The 27,731-nt window shown below is 42.0% G+C and overlaps 1 protein-coding gene across 2 annotated transcripts in view; it reads right to left on the bottom strand.

Moving 5' to 3' along the window:
* LOC139264666 (enhancer of polycomb homolog 1-like) overlaps positions 1-22,100 on the bottom strand; it is a 162,938-nt gene extending 140,838 nt beyond the window's left edge. For both annotated transcript variants that reach the window (XM_070881534.1, XM_070881535.1), the window contains exon 1: positions 21,183-22,100. In XM_070881534.1, coding sequence (XP_070737635.1) covers positions 21,183-21,335 — 153 coding nt within the window. In that variant the 5' untranslated portion in view covers positions 21,336-22,100. The remainder of the gene's footprint in view (positions 1-21,182) is intronic.
* Between the last annotated feature and the right edge of the window lie 5,631 nt (positions 22,101-27,731).

The following is a 27,731-nucleotide window of genomic DNA, read 5'->3' on the forward strand; positions in this document are numbered from 1 at the left end:
ACTGCGGCAACTACAGAGGAATCTCAGTTATCAGCCACTGGGAAAGTCGTCGCTAGAATCCTCCTCAACCGTTTTCTTACTGTTGCTGAGGAGCTCCTCGCGGAGTCAGTGTGGATTTCGTTCACTATGGGGTACAACGGACATGATCTTTACAGCGCAACAGCTGCAAGAAAAATGCAGGGAACAGCACCAACCCTTGTACATGGCCTTCTTTGACCTTTCAAAGGCCTTTGACAGTCAACTGCGAGGGACTCTGGAGTGCCCTCTTCCGTTTCGGCTGCCCCCAAAAGTTTGTCACCATCCTCCGCCTGCTCCACGACGACATGCAAGCCATGATCCTGACCAACAGATCTATCACAGACCCATTCCACATCCGGACCGAGGTCAAGCAGGACTGAGTCATTGCGCCAACCCTCTTCTCGATCTTCCTCGCTGCAATGCTCCACCTCACACTCAATAAACTCCCCGCTGGTGTGGAACTAAACTACAGAACCAGTGGGAACCTGTTCAACCTTCGTCATCTCCAGGCCAGATCCAAGACTGTCCCAACCTCTGTCGTTGAACTACAGTACGCGGATGACGCTTGCGTCTGCGCACAGAGACTGAATTCGAAGTCGTAGTCAACATCTTCACTGAGGTTTACAAAAGCATGGGCCTCATACTAAACATTCGGAAGGCAAAGGTCCTCTACCATCCTGACCCCGCCACAGTGCAGCCCTGGACAACGTGGACTACTTTTCATACCTCGGGCACTTATTATCAGCAAGTGCAGACATCGATGATGAGGTTCAACACCGCCTCCAGTGCGCCAGCGCAGCCTGTGGCCGCCTGAGGAAGAGAGTGTTCGAAGATCAGGCCCTCAAATCTGCTCATGGTCTACAGGGCTGTAGTGTTACCCGCCCTCCTGTACGGCTCAGAGATGTGGACCATATACATTAGACACCTCAAATCGCTGGAGAAATACCAATGATGTCTCCGCAAGATCCTGCAAATCCCCTGGGAGGACAGACGCACCAACGTTAGCGTCCTCGATCAGGACAACATCCCAGCATCGAAGCACTGACCACACTCGACCAGCTCCATTGGGCGGGCCTCATATGTCAGGCATGCAAACAAAGACTTCCAAAGCAAGCGCTCTACTAGGAATTCCTACACGGCAAGCGAGCCACAGGTGGGCAGAGGAAACGTTTCAAGGACACCCTCAAAGCCCCCTTGATAAAATGCAACATCCCCACCGACACCTGGGAGTCCCTGGCCAAAGACCGTACTAAATGGAGGAAGAGCATCCGGGAGGCCGCTGAGCACAAAACAAGCACAGGCAGCGGAAGGAGTGTGCGGCAAACCAGTCCCACCTACCCCTTCCCTCAACGACTGTCTGTCCCACCTGTGACAGAGACTGTAATTCTCATATTGGACTGTTCAGTCACCTAAGAAGTCACTTTCAGAGTGGAAGCAATCTTCCTCGATTTCAAGGGACTGCCTATGATGATGATGCATCAATGGAAACATCAATCCCCTCCTGCCTAACAGAAGTAAAGAGTGAAAGGCGGCCATTTAGCTTACTGAAGTTGCCCACCCCCCACACAATATCCCAATATACACGGCCTAGCATACAACTATATTTAAGACCCTTTCATCTTGCAGTTTGGGTTCACACACACCTACAGAGTTAGAAAGAGAGAGTGAGGAGAGAAAAAAGCTAGGAGAAAGAAAATGGTCTTGCTTGTTATCCTCATATTTTTATACTTAAAATCCAATCCCAGTGTACTTTGGAGGCTGACTCAGTACACACAATACAGACACACTTAGGTTCACAGGGAATGAACGTGCAAACAGAAGTTCAGCGATTTGACATGTGTCTTATCTGTATACTTGGGGTTGCTGTCTGTGGAATTATAGTATAACATCATTTTTTCACTGCCACATTTCCTACATTACATCAGTTATTACTCTTCAAAAGTACTTCATTGGCTGTAAAGCGCTTTGGGACATCCAGTGATCCTGAAAGGCACTATGTAAATGCAAGTCTTTCCTTACAAGTTTCCACTGTCTTTAGACTAAACTTCATTTTTGGTTTAAAAGAAACTGCATTTCAATTATATTTTAAATGGCTGCTACATTATAGTAGTAAACAATCTGTTTCGTGTAAATTTAATCACTGCCAGAAAAACAAAAGGCACCGTTTCCAACACTGAAATCAGTTCAAGCTATTGAAATTAAGCTAGTGACATTATCAGTCTTTCGAGAGCAAGAACTTGATCAGAAGCACTTATTTGGAGGGGGAAAAAAAATGTAGAAAAATACAAAACTGTTACTTTACTAAAAGCAAAATCCATCTATTAAAAAAAAAAATCAGCTCTCAGGATGTGGGCCCTGGACTAGGCCAGTATTTATTGCCCATCCTTAGTTGTCCTCAAGATGGTGGGCCACCTTCTTGAACCACTGCAGTCATTATGGTGAAGGTGCTTCCACAATGCATCTGGAGGCGACGGTGTTCCCATGCACCGACAGTGCATCTTGACATGCTGCAGCCGTGGTACACTAGTGGCTGGGGTGCCGATCAAGCGGATTGCTTTGTCCTGGATAATATCGAGCTTCCTCAGTTTTTTTTGGAGGTGCATCCATCAGACAAGTGGAGAGTATTCCATCACACTCCCGACTTGTGCCTTGTAGGTGGTAGCGAGGCTTTAGGGAAGTCAGGCGGTGAGCCACTCACCGCAGAATACCTTTAACTTGCTCTAGGAGCCACAGCATTTAAATGGCTGTTCAGTTTCTGGTCAACGGTGACCCCCAGAATGTTAATACTTGGATTTAAGAGATTCTAGTTTTAAAATTGAATTGTATTGACTTAAATATATAAATGAAGTAACTTGAAAAGTGCAGCGTAAGTTCTATAAAACTTAAAATGAAAAGCAGCATTCTTGACTACAGCTCTTATGAAAATTTCCCAGTATAAACAACATTCTCTTGAGGGTAACCAAAGATCTCAGGCTTCTTTATCCCATCCCACTTTCACAATTTACTGGCAGTGTAACTTTATAGATTACTTTAACAGCGGAGCTACTACAGCTCGTTAAAAGAAAACAACCATTGGCTGTAGTCCGAATAGTTTTCATTTACAAAATAGACGGTCAGCTATACAGCATGGTGGCACAAATGCAAAAACCAGCTCAGTGTATTTAACAAGAAAAGGTGGGTCTGAACCGCAGTCAGCTGTATAGAGATTAGGTTCTTTATATTTAGGAGTCATGTCAACAGCACAAGAACTACATTTCCACAGTCAATAGCACTTCAAAAGTAAAACAACCTTGCCTTACAGATTATGCCAAACATCACCAACCTCTGGGTGAAGAAGCTGAATTTTACAGCACAGGAGGTAGAATTGCAGCCCACCTCTCCTGCACAGACTATCCATTTAATCCCATATCCCACATACTTAAAATTTTTGTTTTTCAAATATTAAATCACTTCCATGTTAAAAGGTTCCACCTCTTGTTTTTGGTACCCTAAAAACCCTTTGTGCTCTTTTGGCAATTTTAAATTTATGTCCTTTAAATACTGTTTCTAAATTTACTTCTCAGTGATTTAATATTAATGTTCTCTGGCCTATTAGCCAATTTATTTTGAATATTTTTAAGGAGTGTGTTAAAGGAGGAGGGAGAGGTAGAGGTTTAGGGCCCAAGTTTCGGCATCTGGTGAAAACGGCGCACCTCCGAGACTTATGTGACCTGCCTGGGCTTGAAGGTGCGCCGGAATATTCTGCAACAATTCTCCGGTCCTCCTGGACCGTGGAGTGGCAAGGCGCAGCGTAGTCTCCCTGGGGAGGAGCCTGCCTGCAGGGGGGCGGGGCTAGGGATCATGCCTTCTTCTCAGTGCCAGCAGCGTTGCGCAGGCACGTTGGAGCATGTGCACCTGCGCAATGGCTTGGGGGGGAGCGTGGGTACCGGGGAGGGGGTTTGGGTACCCGGGGGGGGGGGGGGGGGGTGGTGGCAAAAGGGATGGAGGAGTGTGGGTTGGGGGGCACTCAATGATCGAAGGGCCGGAGGAGAGAGCAGGGGTGCCTCCTTTCAGCCTCTCCCCCACCCCACACACACACACCCCCCCCTCCCCTCCCAAATACACATACCCCCTCCCACCCCCCCACACATACACAGACCACACACACACCCACTCCCCCCCCTCCTCACTGTCAGATACAGAGAGAGAGAGAGAGACACCACATTGAGAGACACTGACAGAGACACCTTCCCTTCACATAAAGGTAGGACTTCTATTTTGTATTGATTGATTACTTATTACTTTGGTCTTGGTGCTTTAGGTGCAGGGTTCCTTCTATTTTTTATTAATTAATTGCTTATTACTTTTTGTGCTTCGTGCTTTAAATGTACTGCTTTGTTTAGTGCTTAGCACTTTAAATGTACTTGCTTCCTTAATGTTGTTGTGAAGGTGTTTATGGAAAATCCTCTAACTTTCCTTACCCCCCACTGTTGTGATGTTGATGTGTCCTTTGTGTTTAATGCTTCCCACCCGCCATCTCTGGCTGTGCCTGCACTAAACTTAACTCTAGGTAAGGTTTTTCAGAACTTACAAAAGTGGACACTTACTCCATCCTAAGTTAGTTTGTAGTAAGTTTTCACTGCCGAAACTTGCAAAACAGGCCCGAGTGGCTGGACACACCCCATTTTGAAAAAAAGTACCTTACCTAAAGCCAACCTAAACTAACTCACTAGAACTGGAGCAAACTAATATCCGAGAATTGCAATTTCTAACATACTCCAAACTAAACTAGTTGCTCCAAAAAACTAGAAGCAACTCCACCCGAAACTTGGGCCCTTAGGGAGGGAAATCCAGAACTTAGAGCCCAGGCAACCAATAGTGGAGAGATTAAAATCAGGGATGCTCAAGAAGCCAGAATTGGAGCAGCGCGGCAACCTCGGAGGGTTGTAGGCAATGTTCCCCCTAATTTTTTTTTGGGGGGGGGTGGGGGAAAAGAGATGACCCCTTTAATAGACTATGCGGCCCTTTCAAAATGTCATGCATTCGCAAAATGCCCCGTTGAAAAGCCGGTAATCGGCCTTGCACGGGACCTCCAGACAGCTGCATAGCTCAATGAGAACACTGGTTGTAGGGCTGGAGGAGGTTACAGAAATGGAGGGGTTTGAAAACAAGGATGAGAATTTTTTTTTTTTTTTTAATAGGTGTTGACAAACCAGAAGCCAATGTAAGGCAGCGAGCACAGGGGTGATGGCTGAATGGGACTTAGTAAGAGTTAGGATACAGGCAGCAGAATTTTGGATGAGCTGAAGTTTACAGAGGTACACAGGATCAGAAGGCCATTCAGCTCCTTGAGTCTCATCCACCATTCAATTCGATCATGGCTGATCTGTACCTCATTTCGATTAGTTTGATACCCTTGTCCAACAAAAATCTTAAGTCTTGAAAATCTTGAAGTGATCCGACAGATTTATTTTGGGGGGGTGGGGGAAGTTCCAGATTTCTACTACCGTGAGAGAAAAAATGCTTCCCCATAATGTAATCCTTTGAGCCCTGGAATCATTCTGGTGAATCTGCACAGTATGTACCCCTTCCAAGGTCAATATATTTTTCTCAAGTTTCGATGCCCAGATCGGGTCTGACCAAGACTCTATACAACTAAAGCATCACCGCTTCATTTTTGAATTCCAACCCCCTTGAGAATAGCCAACATCCCATTAGCCTTTGTGATTACTTTTTGTACCTGTGCATTAGCTTTTTGTGATGTATACATAGGCACATAAATCATTCTGCTCCTCCAAAGCTCAAGTCTCTTGCCATGAAGAAAATATTCTAATTTGTCTTACTCAGATTCAAAGTGGACAACCTCACACTTCCCCATATTAGCCTCCATCTGGCATAGTTTTGCCCATTCACTTAATCTACCCATGTCCGTTAGTAACATCCTGCTCCCATCCATACAACTTAGTGTCATCTGCAAACTTGGATGTACAACTCTCTATACCTTCATCCAAGTACTACATAATGGGGAAAGGATTTTGTATCTTTCCTTATAGCTCATTCTTATTGCACTTAAAATTATTTTTGTGACTCTTTATATTTACAAAAATTGTGTGGTGATCAGAACTGTACTCTACTGCTCTGACTATATATTCTGATATCCTAAATGTTTTTTTTACCTGAACTACCCCATGCATTGCATATTAATCCAATGTACAAAACCTTGCATGTCAGTATTAAATTTTATTTAATTTGCTAATCTTCTGCCAAGCCAGTCTACAAATCTACGACAGGTACAACGTCCCGAATCCGGAATTCTAAAAACTGGAATTGTCCGAAAACTAGACATTGTGCAGAATGCAAGAATCATTGTCTGGAATCCGGAAATATTTCCCGAAAACCAGACTTTTAAGCTGTACATACCTTTTTCCAAACATAAATCCCAAAAAATATGCAAACCAGCGCAGCCCAGCCCGGCTGAGGTTGATGATTTCGGGCTGTCGGATTTAATCCTCCGAAATCCGGAAATACACGAAAGTCGGCCCAAGGGTTCCCGGATTCAGGACGTCGGATTGTCTCCGAAATCCGGAAATACCCGAAACTCGGCCCAAGGGTTTCCGGATTCGGTACATCTGTGTCTCCGAAATCCGGAAATATCCAAAAATCATCCACGAGGTTGCCGGATTCAGGACATCGGATTTTCTTCTCCGAAATCCGGAAATACCCGAAAACCGAAATGGCCTCGGTCGAGATTTCCGGGATGTTGTACATGTATTAATTTGGTGTTTTCTCAACAACAAAATCACAATAATTTGAATTAAGCAATTTAAACACACAGCACAGGAACCATTTTTGTAATTAGAAAAAAATCAAACTGACAGATAATTCAAGATTAGACTGTACATCTTCTGTCTCTACAGCTGTATTTTTGTATCAGTGATTTTTTAATTACCAAACAAATGGGTTTCAGATCTCGATCATTTATGGAAGTTAGAAACAACAGGGATCAAGCATGGACACCTGCAGACCTTCCCCATGTCTGACATTAAACTTTTCATAGGTACCTGTACTCTTATTTCCTACTTTTTAAAATCAATTTAGCCAGTTCCACAGTCTACTCTAGCTTCCATTTGCGTTTAGTTTAATTAGACATCTATACCCCAAGGAGTTTGAGCACCTATTTTACAGCCTCAAAGAAAGAGAATATTGGCAACCAAGATCTTGGCTTCTAAATTCACGCTGGCTGTTACATTATGCTATTATGAAGCACTTGCTACTCTAGCTGCCAACTCCATTACTTTAACGGTTACTGATGTGAGGCTAAAGGGCCTTTAGTTCCCTAGATCAGATGTCACCATTCTTAAATTCAGATACTATGACAACACATCTCCTGTCCTGCACAAGTGCCTAATAAATCCATCAATGATAAGTAATGACCCACAAATGTTCTCCCTCATCTCCTTCAGCACCACTGGACATATGCCACCTGAGCAAGAGGATTGGTTAACTCTCATTCTATTTAACTAATCAAGGAGCTCTGTCCGCCACAATGATAATCCTGCACAATATTGCTATAGTATTGTGTTTCCATTTACACAACTAATACTTTTGTAGTGTGTTCATATATGACTCATTTTCCACACCTTTTCCCCATAAAAAAAATCAATTTCAAACCAAGAAAGATTACTTTAATTTGCATTACTTGTGTTGTACTTGCCTTCCATTGGTATTTCTGTACAAGTGCAATATCAAATTTGTGGAACTCGTTATTCAATTTCCATTATCCAGCATTATGGCAAATAATAATAAACATTCATCTGTAGTTTGAGTTTAAATCCAGAATAAAATAATCAGTAAATAATATACATGTTCCCTGTAACTTTATGGCTATACTAAGAGTTGATATAACTGGTTTGAATGCAGTAACAGTTTTACTTGCTGGCTATATTAAGAATTGAAAGGATATAAATGAAGGACAGTGATCTCATAACAGAAGCCAACTAATGCATTATTCAACAGTCAGTACCTTTTGCTGATACTATTTTGAACATTTCACAGATGCAAGACAAAAGGAAATCACCAAACAGGCATATAAAGAATCAAATAAGCAATACCACAAAAAATTCAGTAAAATACAAGTCTCAAAATACCACAGGCTTCTTGAAGCTTCCAACACAATGGAATGCTAACTGCAGTGGGATGACGGAAAGCATCATTGGAGAATTGTATTCCCGTAACGTTTGATCATCAACTAATTGTGATTACTATCCTTTAGAATACAAACATCCTCTCCATCTATATTTTTTAATAGTTTAGAATCCTGAAAAATGTGCTACTAAAATATATTGTGCATGCAATTAAAATTTTTAACTACTCACAAGAGACATGTGAGGCAAATTATTTGGCAGCATTTTCCTCAGACTTCTGAAATACATTTTTAAAGACATTTCTGCTCCCCTTTTCTGCCCCCTTACACAATTCCATTAAAAAAAAGACATCTACTCTTGGCCATTCACAAATGCCCAAGATGACTCCCTCAACCATACTCTCTTTCTGGTGAGGGCCCTCATTGGCACTGAAAATACAATAAGTGACCAGGTTGAATTATACATTGAGATACAGCACATCATGGCATCAACATGCCACCTTTGCTTTTGCTCTTCCCCCTCCCCCAACTTGTATGCAAGTTTCAGTATACATGGATACAATATACTACTTTTGGTCAAGCATAAGCCTCTCATTTCAAACTAGGATAAATGCAGCAAACAGCCTCCAAATCCTACATCACATCCACCAAGATTACATTCAAGCTGGTGGTCTGGCAATGGTATCTCCACTCTGGTATAATAAAAACCCTGAATCCAATGAAGTCGTGACATTAATACATTGAAGCTGCAATATATACACTTCTAACTCCTTGCATCAATAGACTATGCATTGGTTGATAGTATGGGCAGGAATACTGACTGCTCCAGTTTCTTCCAAAACTCAAGAGCACCAGGCGGGCAGATTTACAGTGATGCTTCAAGTTTCATGGGAATACACAATTTTTGTGGTAGTATAACAGCACTATTATACCAACATGGCGCAAAGCTACTAACTTTTAAATGTCAGTATGTAATGAATTTACCATTTTTGACTCAACAATCAGAGTCAATTTTTTGCTGCTTCTGAATAATGAAAAAAAAAGGAGACAGGAGATTTGGGCACGAACATTCAAAAACAAACTGGCCGATGATTTTCTGGACGAGGCAACAATTTTTAACTTTTTTTTAAATAAATGGGCTAACCTGGCAATAAATCAGACAGTGAACTTTCATTCAGACAAACTGGAAAGCCTCCAGGCCCCAGGGAACTAATGCACAAAGAAAGGTTCAAGCAATTAAATTTATTTTCATTGGAAAAAAGCAGACTGAAGTGAAACACAAGTATGTTTAAAATATGATTTAGATAGTAAGCAAGCTACTTAACTTGAATGGTGAGCACAGAACTAGAGAAAATGAGTACAAAATTCACAAACCTCAAGCAAATTGGGGAGGGGGGTGTGGGGTGTGAAGAGGGAGGAAATGATGATCTTCGCCATAGCATCGTGGATATAGAGCAGACTCCAAAAAGGTAGGTGGCCGACATAGGTTCTACCGGCACTTGTAAAGGGCATCTCTGTTCAGAAGTGGGAAAGGAGAGCTATGGAATCATTAAATAGTACTATTGGGATTTGTTTTTAGTGAAGGTGGAAGTAGTAACATGCGTGCTCAGTAACGTAGGGTATCGACAGGTATGGGGTTAGGGCAGTCCAATGACTAATTTGCAGGATAACGGGGGGGGGGGGGGGGGGGGGGGAGTCAGAGTGTGGGACTAAAAATTAGACAGCTCTTTCAAAGAGCTGGCACAGGCACAACAGGCCGAATGGCCTCCTTCTGTGCTGTAAGATTCTATCGGCCCTACTTTCCACTTTTGAGCAAAAATGGGCGATAACCTGCTTATATGGATGATAGATTGGCGATCATGATTCTAATAGAATTAGACATGGACACTGGATGCAGTTGGTTTGTTAGGTCTAATGGGCTTTCCACACTCTGGACTTTTAAGTTCCTAAATAGCTAATGAATTGTTTAATGATGCTGATGGCCAGAGATCAGACAGAAGTACCGGGGGCATGCAAACCTTTTTACAGATTTTAAATTACCACTTGGTGAAATATACCTCTGAAATAACTGCAATTCCATTCCTGGGCGATACTACAATTTTACGATGAGAGATCTGAAAGGGGGTGCGGAAATATTAAAATATATGAGTCAGATAGTTGATAATACAAGAACAAATGCACAATAAAGTATTTTGAAGTGTAGTCTCTTATAAAGCAGGAAAACACATTAAATAATCCACATAGAGCAATATCCCACAAACATCGATAAGATAAATGATCAGATATTTGTTTTCAAATGACATTGGTTGAGGAATAAAAAAAGCTCCCCTGCTCTTCTTTAAATAGTGCTATGGGATCTTTTACATCCAGTTGAGGGGGCAAATGCCCGGGCCTCGGCTTAATGTCTCATCGAAAAGACAGCACAGCAGTCACTCAGCAACGCACTGAAGTGTCCGTCTAGATTATGTGCTCAAGTCTCTAGAGTGGGGCTTGAACACATGACCTACTAACGCAGGTCAACAACACTCTGAACTACAACTAGATATCGTCGATGCAGTACTGAAATAAATGTACCTGTGATTGCATACAACCTCACTAAGCCCAGTCTCAATATGATCAAGCTCTTTCTCACTGCCCTTGCATACAATCATAAAAAAGGTCCATCCTCCAACTACTGGTTTTAACAACCTCCCTTTCTGCTTGAAAGTCTTCTAATGACTCATACACCTTTATGGCCAGCTCACATTGTTCAAATCTCTCAAGTCCACTTTCCACAAAAATCACAAAAACTGCTTTGCAAAAAGTCAAATGGTGACCATGGTGATTTATCCCTCTTTGCCCTCTCAGGGATAATTACTCTACCATCTCTGAAGTTCACCTTCATGGCACTGACCACACTTTGTTCTACTCTTACTTGCTCCAATGCAGCTAACACCTCTCTTATGCAATGGCTTCTTTGGCTTCTCTTCATGTGGTTATCTCAAGGTTCAGCTGTAGCCCCTTTTTCATTCACCTTCTATACCTTGACAACATCCATATACATGGGGTCAGCATTTACATGAGAGTGCTGGCACCTAGCTCTACCTCTCTCCCACCAACTGTGGATGAGCAAGACTTTAAGGTTTTCTGCAAAAACTGCACCCTAGCCCCCACTCTATCCCCTCCTTGACTGTTCGCTATGACCATGCTCAACCTCACTGTTCCTTTGATCCGGTGCTTAGCTTAGCTTCAAACTGACCATGCTAGCAACAATCTTGCCCTTTCCACCCCAAAGAAATCCCAATCCAAGGCTTTGTCTCCTCCAGGATCAACGATTGCAATCACCAGCCAAGTTCTATTCTGCATAAACAGCTTGAAAAACCACTAAACAATATTCTGTACTACGCCCATTCCCCCATCACCTATGTCCTTGCAATCTCAACTCTCACCCTGAGCACACTGAATTCAAAATTCTGGTCTTCATCTACTTCCATCATGGCCTTGACCCTCCCTACCTCTGCAACTTGCACCAGTGCACAACCTCCACTACTAAGCCCCTTACCTCCCCTGTACTTATCTCTGCTCCAACTCTGATTGCAGTCATCAGCCAGCCATCAGATACTCTGCACAGACTAACAAGCTATAAAAAGCAACATAGCTTTGATGCCCCAATAGGGACAATCCTTTCAGATTATTCCAGTTGGCTTTTATCTATCTTTTATGATGTGATAATTTATCAGGGATGATTAATCCCTGTAAAGCAAAATATTGAAATGTAATATCGGAAATGTAAGATTTTGAACCCAAGAATTAACTTCAGTTTAGCACATCCCAATTCACTGACTCAACAAGTGGTGTGGTAACGATTATAGTTTTAATTGTCTTTTTAAAAAAAGAGCATATTTGGACAGGATGGATGGACCAGTAGGCTTTTTCCTGTCCCTGTTCAATATATCCATTGCCATTCACTATGGTTGCGATATCTTACTTCTTAGGATAGGAAGGTGGTTATAAGAACATGAAACGTCGTCAGGGTAGAAGACCAGGACAACTACACTAAACAATAATTACACGTTGTACAAAGAGACTGACTATTCTGCATATGTTACAAGATTATCCAATGTTTTATGTAGAAAATTCAAACAATCGTATTTCAAACTCCGGTCACAAAAAGAGAAACAATTTGCCAATTTTGCATGGAGTCAGCCTTGGCTCAGTGGTAGTACTCTCACTTCAGAGTCAGATGTTGTGGGTTCAAGCCCCACGCCAGAGACTTTCATTCATTCATGGGATGTGGCTGTCGCTGGCAAGGCCAGAATTTATTGCACATTTGAGCACATAAGACCGACACTTAAGTGTAGTACACTGTCAGAGGTCCTGTCTTTCAGATGGGACATTAAATCAAAGCCATCTTTGCCTTTTCAGGTGGACGCAAAAGAGCTGGGGTGTTCGCATGGTACCCTGGTCAATATTTATTCCTTATCAAACATCACCAAAATTGCTGTTTGTGGGACCTTGGAATGAGATAATGACCAGATCATCTAAATTGGCTGCATGTTTCCCCACATTACAACAGAGACTGCACTTCAAAAGCATTAATTGGCTGTAAAGCACTTTGGGACATCCAAAGGGTGTGAAAGGCGCTACATAAGTACAATTCCATTTTCCTTAATTCTTTTGACCAGTACCAATATTTTACTACCTTTCCTCTCACTCGCCCGCTCAGAAACCTTCCAATTTAGGCCCAACCGGTACTAATTCTACTAAATAAAATCTATTACTTGTTCATAATGAATTTCAAACAAATTTCCTTTCTCTTTGTAAATGATTCTGTATTTTATAATAAATTTAAGTCAAGTTTAAAATCTATTACAATTTGTTTTTCCTGTACCTGCTGAGAAATATGGTAAGACAATATATTGTTGTACTCTCATACTCCACATTAAGAACCTTCCTTCTCTCCCCAATATATTTAATTGAATTATCTAGAGAAAAAGCAAACAGTGTGGCAGTGCCAAATTTTAGTCATGCTACAATGCTTTTATATTGAATAGACACTGAATAAAAATCAGCTACCCCTTCACTAAACAAAATATATTTGTAAAATATATGTTCAAATGCAATCATTCTAGTTAAAAATCCAATGCACAAAAGGAACAATCTATATAAAAGATAAGGTTTATTGCTTTACAACAGAAAGTGGGTAGAAATGCTTTCTTGAATAAACAGAGACTTTGGTGGGGATAAAAAAAAATTCAAAAGCTTGAGTGAATGCACATTGCATCATTTGGAGTCATTATATTTTCCAAAATACAAAAATTAAAACAGTATATGTATTTTTTCAATATACAACTTTCATTAAGTTTCTTTCCAATCATGGAAGGCTTTTTTATTGAATAAATTTACTCTTTGCAAAAATACCAAGCAGCATCACTGCAATATGAATACTTGAACAGATGTAAATGAGTTGTGAAAGAATAAATGGGTGAACAGGAAAACCAAACACACTTGCAAGGTTTAACAGATATATTACATGCTCAATTATGTCACAATGAAATTTGTAAAGTATGTGAATATTTCATAAATTGCCTACATGAAAAATACACAGGAGTAGGGATTTTGATCTCCCAAACTTGGATTATATTTAGAAAGTAGTGTGACCATACAGCACTTGAATGAAGTACTGGCTGTAATAATAGTGGGATAATTTTGTGGTGATGAACTAGCATGATAACTCTGAATTCAACAGGTGCACACACAGATTTTTTTGTTTCTATACAGTGTATTGGCACCAATATACAAAGTAAACCTTGTGACATTAAATTCTAAAAAAAAATTAGATGTGCCAACATCTAAAATTGCTTTCAAATGCAAACTGATCACCTCTGCATGCAATTCTTAAATATCCACAATGCATTACTTCTCTAACTATACTTTGAAAATATCAACATCTAATTCTCTCCAGTACTTTCTTATTCCCCCCCTCTGCACGAGACCAGGTCTTATCTACCCGAAGGGAAAACTGAACGCGTGTACCATTCCATGTTGGTATTGTATACCATGAAGAACGTCTTGCACGGTGGAGGAAGAGGAAAGAGAGGAAAATGTTGCACCTAGCCACACCTATTTTAATAAAGTTTAAATTTAGCAAAATATTATATTCCCTTATACAGAAGCACTAATGATGCTTTCCAATCCCTCACTCCAATTTAAAAATTATATATTACGCTTCTTCTAAAACAAGGCATTTTCATTCTTTCTTAATGTTCCTTTGTGGAAGTAATGGATCTCAGTCTGCTATATGACTTGTGTAATGTCGTATTTTATAAATATCAAACTAAATACCAAATACATATCTTCAGTTTCTTTCATTGCTACATCTTTGATTGTGAATCAAATGTATTTATATGACTACCATCCTATTTATAGAGTTTTCCATTATAACATTACCCCTGGTATGCCTACCAATTCTAGTCTCCTGACTTTTTCACGTTACATCACAAGATCTGTTACAGAACCATCAATTACTACTGGCACCGCATTAAAACAAATGGATACCCCAAAATTAACTTGAGGAAACATTTTTAATTTAAATCGACTCCAAATGATCAGCACAAAACCTTCAGTTTTACGTCATTAAATACAAGTTCTGAAATGATGACTAGAAAAATCTCAATGGCTGTCAGTTACACTTAACCCACATCTCTATGGCTTGAACATTCCATCAGCAGTCACTCCAAATATATCAATATTCAAGCTTTCAAAAATGTAGCTTAGAGTCAACAAACTCCATATGCTTAATTATCTTCAACTGATATAATTATCTAAAGAGGGGAAATATGTCGGGAGTCCATAGAACATGCCATCAGAAGATAGAAATGTCTGTGACACTTCTACCTTCCATTCCCTCCCCCCAGCACACCCAGAGATAAATAAAAGCTGAGACATGCAAGCATTAAAGTACAAATCCTTAAATGTAAAATATTAGAGGTTTCAGTGGAAAATGTTGATTATTTTAATGACTTAAACCAGTTGATGTGGTATATTTGGACTTTCAGAAGGCTTTCGACAAGGTCCCACACAAGAGATTAATGTGCAAAGTTAAAGCACATGAGATTGGGGGTAGTGTGCTGACGTGGATTGAGAACTGGTTGGCAGACAGGAAGCAAAGAGTAGGAGTAAATGGGTACTTTTCAGAATGGCAGGCAGTGACTAGTGGGGTACCGCAAGGTTCTGTGCTGGGGCCCCAGCTGTTTACACTGTACATTAATGATTTAGACGAGGGGATTAAATGTAGTATCTCCAAATTTGCGGATGACACCAAGTTGGGTGGCAGTGTGAGCTGCGAGGAGGATGCTATGAGGCTGCAGAGCAACTTGGATAGGTTAGGTGAGTGGGCAAATGCATGGCAGATGAAGTATAATGTGGATAAATGTGCGGTTATCCACTTTGGTGGTAAAAACAGAGAGACAGACTATTATCTGAATGGTGACAGATTAGGAAAAGGGGAGGTGCAACGAGACCTGGGTGTCATGGTACATCAGTCATTGAAGGTTGGCATGCAGGTACAGCAGGCGGTTAAGAAAGCAAATGGCACGTTGGCCTTCATAGCGAGGGGATTTGAGTACAGGGGCAGGGAGGTGTTGCTGCAGTTGTACAGGGCCTTGGTGAGGCCACACCTGGAGTATTGTGTACAGTTTTGGTCTCCTAACCTGAGGAAGGACATTCTTGCTATTGAGGGAGTGCAGCAAAGGTTCACCAGGCTGATTCCCGGGATAGCGGGACTGACCTATCAACTGGGATTGTATTCACTGGAGTTCAGAAGAATGAGAGGGGATCTCATAGAAACGTTTAAAATTCTGACGGGTTTAGACAGGTTAGATGCAGGAAGAATGTTCCCAATGTTGGGGAAGTCCAGAACCAGGGGTCACAGTCTAAGGATAAGGAGTAAGCCATTTAGGACCGAGATGAGGAGAAACTTCTGCACCCAGAGAGTGGTGAACCTGTGGAATTCTCTACCACAGAAAGTTGTTGAGGCCAATTCACTAAATATATTCAAAAAGGAGTTAGATGAAGTCCTTACTACTAGGGGGATCAAGGGGTATGGCGAGAAAGCAGGAATGGGGTACTGAAGTTGCATGTTCAGCCATGAACTCATTGAATGGCGGTGCAGGCTAGAAGGGCCGAATGGCCTACTCCTGCACCTATTTTCTATGTTTCTGAAAAAGACTTGCATTTATATAGCGCTTGTCATGGCCACTGGACGTCTCAAAGAGCTTTACAGCCAATGAATGTACAATGTAGTCACTGTTGTAATGTGGGTAACGCGGCAGCCAACTTGCACAAACAGCAATGTTATAATGTGAAAATCAGTTTTTGTTATATTGATTGAGGGATAAATATAGGCCAGGACATTGGCAATAACTCCCCTGCTCCTCTTCGAAAGTGTCATGGGATCTTTTACGTCCTCCTGAGCGCGCAGACGGGGCCTCAGTTTAATGTCTCATCCGAAAGACAGCACCTCCAACAGTGCAGCATTCCCTCAGCAATGCACTGGAATGTCAGCCTGGATTTATGTGCTCGTCCTTGGAGTGGGACTTGAACCCACAACCTTCTACTCAACTTTAAGAATCAAATTTCAATAATTTATAAGATTTCCAGAGATAAATTAGCACTATGAATGTTTCAATACATTTAGCTATCTACTTTATCGTTTTAGGCGGCAACCTGCTGGGGGACAAAAAATGCTGAAAAGTCCCCCCAAAAGTTAATGCAATATTTTACAGCTGTGATCTTTCTCAACATGTCAACTGGCCAATGACCAGAAAGTTTGCTTGAAAATCTAGTGAACCCTTTAAAAACTGAGATGACTAGTCCTAAAATAATGAAAGGGTTAGACAAGTTAGAGGCAGAGAGGTCAGGGAGACTAGAACTAGGGGGCACAGCCTCAAAATACGGGGGAGCCAATTTAAAACCGAGTTGAGAAGGAATTTCTTCTCCCAGAGGATTGTGAATCTGTGGAATTCTCTGCCCAAGGAAACAGTTGAGGCTAGCTCATTGAATCTATTCAAGTCACAGATAGATAGATTTTTAACCAATAAGAGAATTAAGGGTTATGGGGAGCGGGCGGGTAAGTGGAGCTGAGTCCACGGCCAGATCAGCCATGATCTTGTTGAATGGCGGAGCAGGCTCGAGGGCCTACTCCTGTTCCTAATTCTTATGTTCTTATAAAAACACCAAAGAAACCAATTTCAAAATTAGTCTTGTAATTTAGAATCATCCTAATTTGCAAGAGAAATTAGCTGGATTACATTATAACCTTGTATTTATACCAAGGTATCCAATATTCTAGATGTTTAATTCAAAAATGGTCACAAAAAAACTAAACTGGTTAGATTCATATTAGTAAAGATAATTATTCCAACCACCATACCCTCCCAAATAATGTGCAGAGTATTGCATTAATTCATCTAAATATTTTCACTGTGTAAAGATCATTTTAGAAGTCCACATTTTAAATTACATTCATATTTTTAGTTACCTTTTTCTGAAATTGCAGCAGCACAATTTGAACAAATTTGCACTGTTTGATACTTTCACCACAGCGTTGATTAATGCACATTGCAGGAAAAATAAAATCCCATGAATATTCCAAGCTCCGGAAGCCGGACAGATTCCTCAATACAAGCATGGACTCCCCCATTATAAATAAGGATGCTGTTCTGATATTACATTTGAAAAAATGTGCAGATCTCCATTTCATTAGACACATTAATTGCAACAAAGTCAAAGTTAGATTTCTCTCCATTATACACCTCCATGAACCAAATAGCTTTCCCTGTAACCTCCTCAGATAGCTATATTCACAAGAGAATATCCATTATTTCTATTTAATAAAAGTTCCTCTAGCAATGTTATTAACTACTTGCAAAAATAAGTTTCAAAAGCACTTTTTAAATGGAATTAAACCCCGCAAATTAAAAAAATTACACCTTCCACTGAGAGGCACTTCTGTAAATGCAATAGGTCATATCCTAATTGTGTCTTAACCTACCTATTTTTAAATAACAGTTCTTATAACAGAGGAATGCATCACTACAGAATGGAGCAAATTGATATTTGTTCATGGAACTTCAAAACAAGCATATAGCGATAGATTTTAACAATTCAGAAAGGTTACATCTAAAGCAATATTCTTATTTTGGTCTTATGCCTGTAAATCAAATAAAGTATGTGTAGTAAGTCACCAAATTATGGATTTATATGATTGTCTTTCATAAAAAGTGTTTTACGAGCAACTAGAAACAAAAAGCACAAGTATTTGGGTTTCAGTTTTTAATCTTAGTCTCATTTGAAGCTTTCAGGTGAAAACTTTTTAAAAAGCCAGTTATTTGGGGGGGGGGGGGGGGGAAAGAGAAAAGAGGGAAGGAGAGAAGTAGCATTAAAATAAGTGGTGGCAAGCTTGCCCGTTCCAGAAAGTCTCGCCCCAGAAACCAGAGCACATAATCTCAGCTGATGCTTCAGTGCAGTAACAAAGGAGTGCTGCTGTCAGAATTGCAATATTTTAGTCCTGACTGCCCTCTCAGGTAACTTGCATTTATATAGAACCCAATGTCCTCAGGAAGCATCAAAGCACTTTACAGCTAATGACCAAAGCTAATGTTGATTGAGGGATATATATTTGCCAGGGCACTGGAAGAACTCCCCTGCTCTCCTTCGAATAGTGCTATAGGATTCTTTACGTCCATCCGAGGGGGCAGACAAAGCTCCAGTTTAATGTCTCATCTGAAAGACAGCACTTCCGACAGTGCAGCACTCCCTCAATACTGCAGTGAAATGTCACCGTAGATTATGTGCTCAAGTCTCTCAAGTGCAACTTCAACCCACAACCTTCTGACTTAAACGCAAAAGTGCTACCACCAAGACTGACACCTGCAAGGTATATGTAAAAGATGCTACCGTACTATTCAGGGGGAAAAAAAGAAAGTCCTCCCTACATCCAGGACATTTAGCGCTCAAAACTAAAATATTTTAATTTGTCAATTGTGCAATTTGGCTGTTGTGTGTCCGCACATTTCAAAGCAATTCATTGGCTGTGAAGTATTTCGGGGTGCTCCAAAGTTAAAGGTACTACAATGTGAATTCAATTTTATCATCTTTACTAATTTTGGGCATGTCTGATGTCAGAAGCTAAGCACAAATAGGCATGGATAATATTTTACTAGGAAACTATAAAAAAAACTTCCACACGTACAAAATTTCCAAGAACAAATTCATTACAGGTACCACAAACAGCTACTGAGGGAGACTATACCATCATTTAAAAAGGGAATTGGATAAGTATTGGGAAAGGAAAAATATAAATGCAAAGAGCAGTGAAATAGCAGTAGATAGACCCAATTGAAGAGCTAGGATTCTCATGGGGCAATGGGTTGAAATGCTTCCCTTTCTGCATTGATTCCAATGATTCTAATAAATAAGCCATATTTTTAATAGACTGATGCACATCCAACACATTATATTCAAAGGACATTTTAGAATACAAGGTTTTGCTTAATTTAGCCAGTGAAACTTTTATATTAGGTCCATCTGAACTGTGGAAAACACTCCAATTTGGGATGACAGATTAAGAAATGTAAGTGCATATGGTTGTGGCTGATTTATCCTATGGTATCAAAATGCTAAATAAGGAAAAAGGTGACAAGTGATCAAGAGGGCACATTGCTCCTCTATTAAATGATTCACGTATTATGCCCAAGTTCCAGCAACTTCATATTAGACTTTAATAGTATCCCTTTACACTGCACATTTATGTTATAACAGATAAAATTGTGTGGATTACAGTTTTGCATTTTTGCTAAAAATATCGAACAGCTTCAGTATTCTGAAAAATGTAAACCACAACTTTTGGATCTTGGTTATAAACTGTAGAACTCGATTTTGCACCTAGACAGCTTCACCTCTGCAACTATTGAGAGTATTTTAACCTTATTATTCACTGTACGAGATCGTCCAGATATACTAAAACAGCATAAATCCAATCTCTAGAATTGTAACTAATTACACTTCACAGTATCGTTTGGGGAAAAAAAAGTCATGCAACAACTTGTCATTCATAACCTTTAATTCAAGGCCCATATGACATGTAAACCAGACAAGAAAAACAAATGAAATAACGTAGAGTAACGACAACCAATGCTTTCTGCAAATATTTAATCGCACCAGTTTGCAATGCAAAAGTTTAACAGTCTCCCTGCAGGCCCATACTATACACGAGACTGTCATGAAAGTTGCCCTAACTCGCGCACGTGTTGAGATAACAACATTCATTCTTCCTGCCTTCCTTATTCACACTCGTCTGGTCTATTTTCAGTCAAATGGTGTGCTGCAACGCTTGCAAAAGCACTCAGAACGCCCTATATACTAATCTAATAAAAATAACGTCCACGTCCACGTCCACACACACACAGACAGACAGACAGACAGAGAGAGAGAAAAAAAACCGGACTGAGTGGAGAGCTGCACACAACAAACTGCATGCTGTTCAGTGACTCTCCTCAGCCGCAGCCCCCTTTCCTCAGTGTGGAGCTCCCTAGCGCCACCCCGCTGCTAGATGCGGCTGTTGCTGCCGCTGTGCTCGGGCCCAACCCAGGGACAGAGAAACACAACAAAATGGCTGCCTTGGAGCCGTCACGTGACCTTTTTGTACTCCAAAAAGGGGTGAATTTTTTTTAAAAAAACACACCTTTTCCCTTTTTTTGGGGATAACAATACTAAAAAAAAAAATAAGATCTTCATCGCCCCCATCACAGCCTGAGTGTAAAGCGGACGGCGGGCCAGCCGACGCCAATGTAGTGAGCGGAGGGATGAAATGTGGGTGGTTCCGGGGCCCCGTCTGCGTTTCCGCGGCCCGGCCCCATGTTTGGGAGGAAGCGAGCGAGAGCCGTGTAATGGCGGCCGCGCAACCTGCGCGCACACACACATCGCCCCGCCACAAGCAGCACACACACACACACAAAATTAATTTTAAATCAGCACACAACAACCCGCCCCGTACACCTACCGATTCCTCCTCCTTCTCCATCCCCGTGGGCATCTGGGGCACCGCTCGGTTAATAGAGGCATATTCGTGCAGATCCGGCAGGTCCTCGCACCGATACACGGGCAGAGGTTTCGATGCATCGAGCGCCCTTGCCCGAAACGACAGTTTGCTCATTATTCTCGCTCTCCCTCGGTTTGTGTGTGCGTGTTGGCGGCGGATTACAAACCCAAACACCACCGCGGGAGGAGGGGTGTTGGGTGTTAGGGGAAGGGAGGAGAGGAGGGGGGGGGGGGGAAGAGAGAGGTTGGGAAGGAAATATATAAATATATATATAATGCGCTTTTTTTTCCCCCTCCTCCTTAGTAGCCGATGAAATGTTGACGCCTACAGCCGGTAAAACCTACACGGAGCCGCCCGGAACCTATCATGGATGAGAGACTGGAGATCCTAGTTCCATTCCGTGAAGAGAAAGCGGGGTTGGAAGCGGAAGAAAGGCGGTTTTTTCGCCCCGGTCCGTTTGGGTTCCTTTTGTCGGCTTCAATACGCCATGGCCAACATGGCGGTCATTAAAGTCCAGCCATCCCACAATGCACACGAGCCGGGACGAGGCTCGGCCCCGCTGCGCGCGCACCCGCCCAAGTCACCTCACTCCACTCCACTCACTCACTCACTCGGCGGAGCCGGGGACGGTCGCTTAGGTTCCTCCCCCCCGTCCTAGCTCGGCTTTGGCTCCGCTCCGCACCCGCCAACAAACACAGCTTAAAAGGCGGCCGCTTCTCGTTCCAGCGGCCGTGGAGAAACCAGCAGCCATCAACCGTGCCCAACCCTCATCGCTGCACAACAAACCGCACCCACACAGCGTATTCTGCTAACTCTGGTTATCTCTCTCCCTTGTTCAAATATTTCCCCCAACACCTTCACCACTCCATCCCCGTCTATATTTTGTTTCCCCTTTCGGCTTGACAGGTGTTTTACTCCTTTTAAAAAAAAAATGCGGACTCGGATGTGTTTTTAAATTGACCAGTTTTCTTTCCTCCCCTCCCCCCCCCCCCCCCCTTTTCGTTTCTCTTCGCTTCCTAATTCAACTGCGCCACAACATGGATGCCCTCCGTCACAGCAACTTTCCATGAAGCTGTTGGCAACGGCGCCCTCTACAACACTCGTGCAACTGCTTGTTTTTCTTTATTTTTTATGGTCTGTTGGGAAAGGGGGAAGTGTCACATGCCTTGTACAATAATAACCTACAGTTTAAATCTCAATGGGCAGGTTGTAATGTCACAGGCATTGCGTCACTTTGGAGTAAACAATTGCAAAGCTTCCTGCAAGGTTTGCTATTTGAACTGCTGAGAAGGACTGATTTTAAGACTATTGTTGAATCAAAAAGATGTACAGGGAACATCTACCAACGTGTTTATTAATAAGTACTCATTGTGACTCAATTCAAGGTCTAAATTTATCTCCAAGCACATCTTAAAACAAAAATTCACCTGACATATTTATGCACTAAATTATACTCAATTTATGGCATTAATAGAAATTCACCAACATTAATGTACATTGTTATTCTGCAATGTTGTTTCCCCAGCTTATTGATAATTGTCTAAGTTCCCGAATTTATTTATGTTCCACTACCAATAATAAACGACACAAAACTTGGAAATATAGTGAACAGTGAGGAGGACGGTGATCGACTTATAAGACAGGTTGATGGAACAGGCAGACAGGTGGCAGATGAAATTTTAACACAGAAAAGTAAAAAGTGATTAAGATTGTACTCTTGAGAGGAAATATAAACTAAAGGGGGTGCATGAACAGAGACCATAATAACTTTATTTTTATTTATCTACCATGGGGTATATGTATTTTCCACAATTTGTGCACAATGAACTTGTATAAAACACTGGTTCGGCCTCAACTTGAATATGGTGTCCAATTCTGGGCACTGCACTGTAGGAAGGACGTGAAGGCCTTAGAGGGCGCAGAAAAGATTTACCAGAATGATTCCAGGGATGAGGGACTTCAGTTATATGGATAGACTGGAGAGGCTGGGGTTGTTCTCAAGAGTCAGGCGATTTGAGAGGTGCTCAAAATCATGGGTCTGGACAGAATAGATAGAGATGAACTGTTTCCATTGGCAGAAGGGTTGAGAACCAGAGGTCACAGATTTAAGGTGATTGGCAGAAGAACCAAAGGCGACAAGAAAAAAAACTTTTTTTTTAAAAACGCAGCGAGCGGTTAAGATCTGGAATGCACTACATGAAAGGGTGATAGAGGCAGACTCGATAGAGGCAGACTCAATCACGGCTTTCAAAAGGGAGTTTGGTTAAGTACCTGAAGGGGGAAAAAAAATGCAGGGAAAGGGCAGGGGAGTGGGACTTGAAGTGTTCTTGGAGAGCAGACGAGCTCAATGGGCCAAATGGCCTCCTTCCGTGCTGTAGCCATTCTATGAATAAACATTTGTTACACAGTAGGTACTATTTTACAAATTGATGGCCTGTAATTTCCAGTCAGTGCTGATGTGCCAGCGATTGCCACTGATCAAAGAAAGTTGCCTACAGAGATCTTGATCTCAGAGGCGAAAACTTTAGGTTTCTCGATGTGGAATTGATTGTAGCGCTGTCAATAGGGTATTCCGAGCAAAATGCAGCCGTGATGTCATCAAGTTGTCCAGGCACTCAATCACATTGAAGAATTCTCAGACAATAAACCAGGAAATGAAAAGCACCGATTATCTGCACTTTAAAAAAAATGTTAGAGTGCATTAAAAATCGGGACATATCCATGGGGTAGATAGAAGCTGAAATATCATGAACAAACTTTTTCAAAAAATGTTTAAATCTAGTCATTTCTATCAAGAGAAATTTGCACTCCACAAATATAAAAATTAATTTCTCTAGGCCAGAAAAGTTGTTTAGCAGTCAATACGCTGTTAAAACCTCAGTTACACCCATTCCAACAAGACTCAACATTCAATGGGATATTTAACAGTGATATTACCATGGAAAAGCTCAAATTTTCATTAGTTCCACTGATTTCACAGATTGCTGGCTATGGGTTGATCCACAGTGCAGCTTGTGTCAGTGCAATGATTTAATATTTTAGCCAAATTGGCTCACTCAGATCACTTCAGACTGACCAGAACTTCAGGATTTCCACTTTTAGATGTGCATGTGTTAAATCCTGAAGTTAGTCAGTTTCAGAGGGGTAATGATGACAAACGCTGACAGTTCAGTCATTACCCACTGAAAATTCCGGCTGATATGTTTAAATAAAACAAGAAATGCTACGCAGCCAGTAATTTAGTATCATTGTTTGTGGTCCATATCATGTCTGCTGTGGAATCACAAACTACCAAGAACAAGCAGCCAATTACAAAGAGTAACTGGTGTCATTATTGTATAGTACAGAATTTGGGGTACTATTTACATTTTGGTATAGCACTATAATGGATTTTTAAAATATCGATAATAATGGCTTATCAACAGCATTGCCAATAGTAATGAGTTGCTGATGAAAAATGACAAACTCCATTCAAACCAAGTTTGTCAGTTCTATACCACACACTGCTGCATCCTCTATATTGTACTCCATACCACATACATAGATATCTACTTTGTTCTGATTTTTGGTGTTAGAAGTAATCTATCAAAAATGGAAACATCTATTCTGGAATTGATTGATAATTAGACTAGGCTGATAGACAAGAAGCATACTGAATATTTAATTTCCATTTGCTCCACTGTTTCATATACAGCAGTGTTTGTTATCTAATAACTAATCCACAATAGTTTGCATTTAAAGGCAAGTAACTAGTTAAGCTATTTTTAATCATGAGTTTACAATGCCACTGTCCTTATATAAAACATAGAAAACAGCATGTTTTAGCATTTCATTGGTTGTAATACGCCAAGTGATTCATAGTTTACAATTAATTCTAATTATTGTAGTCGAATTTTCATCTCTGAATTCTGATTTGCCATTTTAAAAAGGAGGATGATTATAATATCCCAATATAGTGACCAAAAAGGCTGAGGGTGATGTAATATAGAGGTCTTTAAATTTATGAAAGATTTTGATAGAGTGGATACAGAATGTTTCCACTTGTGGGGAAGCGCATAACTAGTGGCATCAATATAAGATAGTCACCAATAATCCAATAGGGAATTCAGAAGAAACTTCTTTACCCAAAGAGTGTTGAAAATGTGGAATGTGCTACCACATGGAGTGGTTGAAGCAAATAGTATAGATGTATTTAAGGGGAGGCATATTAGGGAAAAGGGAATAGAGGGTTATGCTGATAGATTTAGATGAGGAAAGACAGGAGGTGGTCAGTGGAGCATAAACCTCAGCATGGACTGGTTGGGCCGAATGGCCTGTTTGTGTCATATATCCTATGTAAAACTGTAGATTGTGTATCCAGGTGTGCTTTAAATCTTAATTTCACTAATGAAACCAAAAATAGCCAAACTAAAAGGCACAAAAACACATCAATATCCTCTACTTGTAAAATATACATGGTCAGTATTCAGAACACAAGTTGTAAAAGATAGGGAGAGGGGAGTGAAATAGATCCAAGGCTTACTTTTCTGTGAAATATGTTTAGCTTTGATTAAGACGCAATCTCATGAAAAGTTTTGCAATAATAACTTTGAATTTACACTAATCTTACTTTTTCTACAGCACACTACAATTTAAAACAGAAGGTAGAAACTCTATTTTAATTATTCCAGCATTTACAATTTTTTTTCTTATTTATAAATCTTACAAAAAACACTAACGATATTTTGGATCTACTCATAACATACAGTGGTAATGTGAATGCTATTATTCAAATTAGAGGCAACTAATCTATTTAACGCAATCAATATTTCTGAACAATATCCTTCACTACTCTGCAGACAATATTCTATGACAGATATACTATAAACCTATCCATTTACAGTAATTGATTTTCTCAAATAGTATAATTGCTGTAAAATATTAATATGCAAGAAATAACTTACACTTAAGAGCTGGATTAGGTCCTCAGGATATCCCAATGTATTTTACAATCAATTAATTACCTTTTTAAGTGCAGACACAGCAGCCAATTTGCACACAGCAAGGCACCATAAACAGCAAATGAGATTAAGAGCCAGTTAATCTGTTGTTGGTGCTGCTGATTGAAGGAGAAATCTTGGCCAGGACTGTGAGAAACACCCCTGCTCTACTTTGAATAGTTCCATGGGATCTTGGACATCTATTTGTTCAAGTTGATGTCTATCAGCTTAATATCTCATCTGAAAGAAGGTACCTACAACAATGCAATACTCCCTCAGTACTGCACGGAAGTGTCAGCAGTTTCTGCTGAAGTCCTGGAGAGGGGGGTGGAGAGAGCGAGAGCGAGAGCCAGAAGAAGGAGGGAGGGAGCGAGAAGAGGGAGGGAGGGAGGAAGAGGGAGAGAGGGAGGGAGGGAGGAAGAGGGAGAAGAGGGATGGAGGGAGGGAGAGAGGGAGGGAGGGAGGGAGGAAGAGGGAGAAGAGGGAGGGAGGAAGAGGGAGAAGAGGGATGGAGGGAGGGGGAGAAGAGGGATGGAGGGAGGGGGAGAAGAGGGATGGAGGGAGGGGGAGAAGAGGGATGGAGGGAGGGGGAGAAGAGGGATGGAGGGAGGGGGAGAAGAGGGATGGAGGGAGGGGGAGAAGAGGGATGGAGGGAGGGGGAGAAGAGGGATGGAGGGAGGGGGAGAAGAGGGATGGAGGGAGGGGGAGAAGAGGGATGGAGGGAGGGGGAGAAGAGGGATGGAGGGAGGGGGAGAAGAGGGATGGAGGGAGGGGGAGAAGAGGGATGGAGGGAGGGGGAGAAGAGGGATGGAGGGAGGGGGAGAAGAGGGATGGAGGGAGGGGGAGAAGAGGGATGGAGGGAGGGGGAGAAGAGGGATGGAGGGGGGGAGAAGAGGGTGGAGGGAGGGGGAGAAGAGGGATGGAGGGAGGGGGAGAAGAGGGATGGAGGGAGGGGGAGAAGAGGGAGGGAGGGGGAGAAGAGGGAGGGAGGGGGAGAAGAGGGAGGGAGGGGGAGAAGAGGGAGGGAGGGGGAGAAGAGGGAGGGAGGGGGAGAAGAGGGAGGGAGGGGGAGAAGAGGGAGGGAGGGGGAAGAGGGAGGGGGAGAAGAGGGAGGGAGGGGGAGAAGAGGGAGGGAGGGGGAGAAGAGGGAGGGAGGGGGAGAAGAGGGAGGGAGGGGGAGAAGAGGGAGGGAGGGGGAGAAGAGGGAGGGAGGGGGAGAAGAGGGAGGAGGGGGAGAAGAGGGAGGGAGGGGGAGAAGAGGGAGGGAGGGGGAGAAGAGGGAGGGAGGGGGAGAAGAGGGAGGGAGGGGGAGGGAGGGGGAGAAGAGGGAGGGAGGGGGAGGGAGGGGGAGAAGAGGGAGGGAGGGGGAGAGGGAGGGGGAGAAGAGGGAGGGAGGGGGAGAAGAGGGAGGGAGGGGGAGAAGAGGGAGGGAGGGGGAGAAGAGGGAGGGAGGGGGAGAAGAGGGGAGGGAGGGGGAGAAGAGGGAGGGAGGGGAGAAGAGGAGGGAGGGGGAGAAGAGGGGGAGCGGGGG

The sequence above is a fragment of the Pristiophorus japonicus genome, chromosome 5 (genome assembly GCF_044704955.1).
Source record: "Pristiophorus japonicus isolate sPriJap1 chromosome 5, sPriJap1.hap1, whole genome shotgun sequence".
In the NCBI taxonomy this organism is placed as follows: Eukaryota; Metazoa; Chordata; class Chondrichthyes; family Pristiophoridae; genus Pristiophorus; species Pristiophorus japonicus.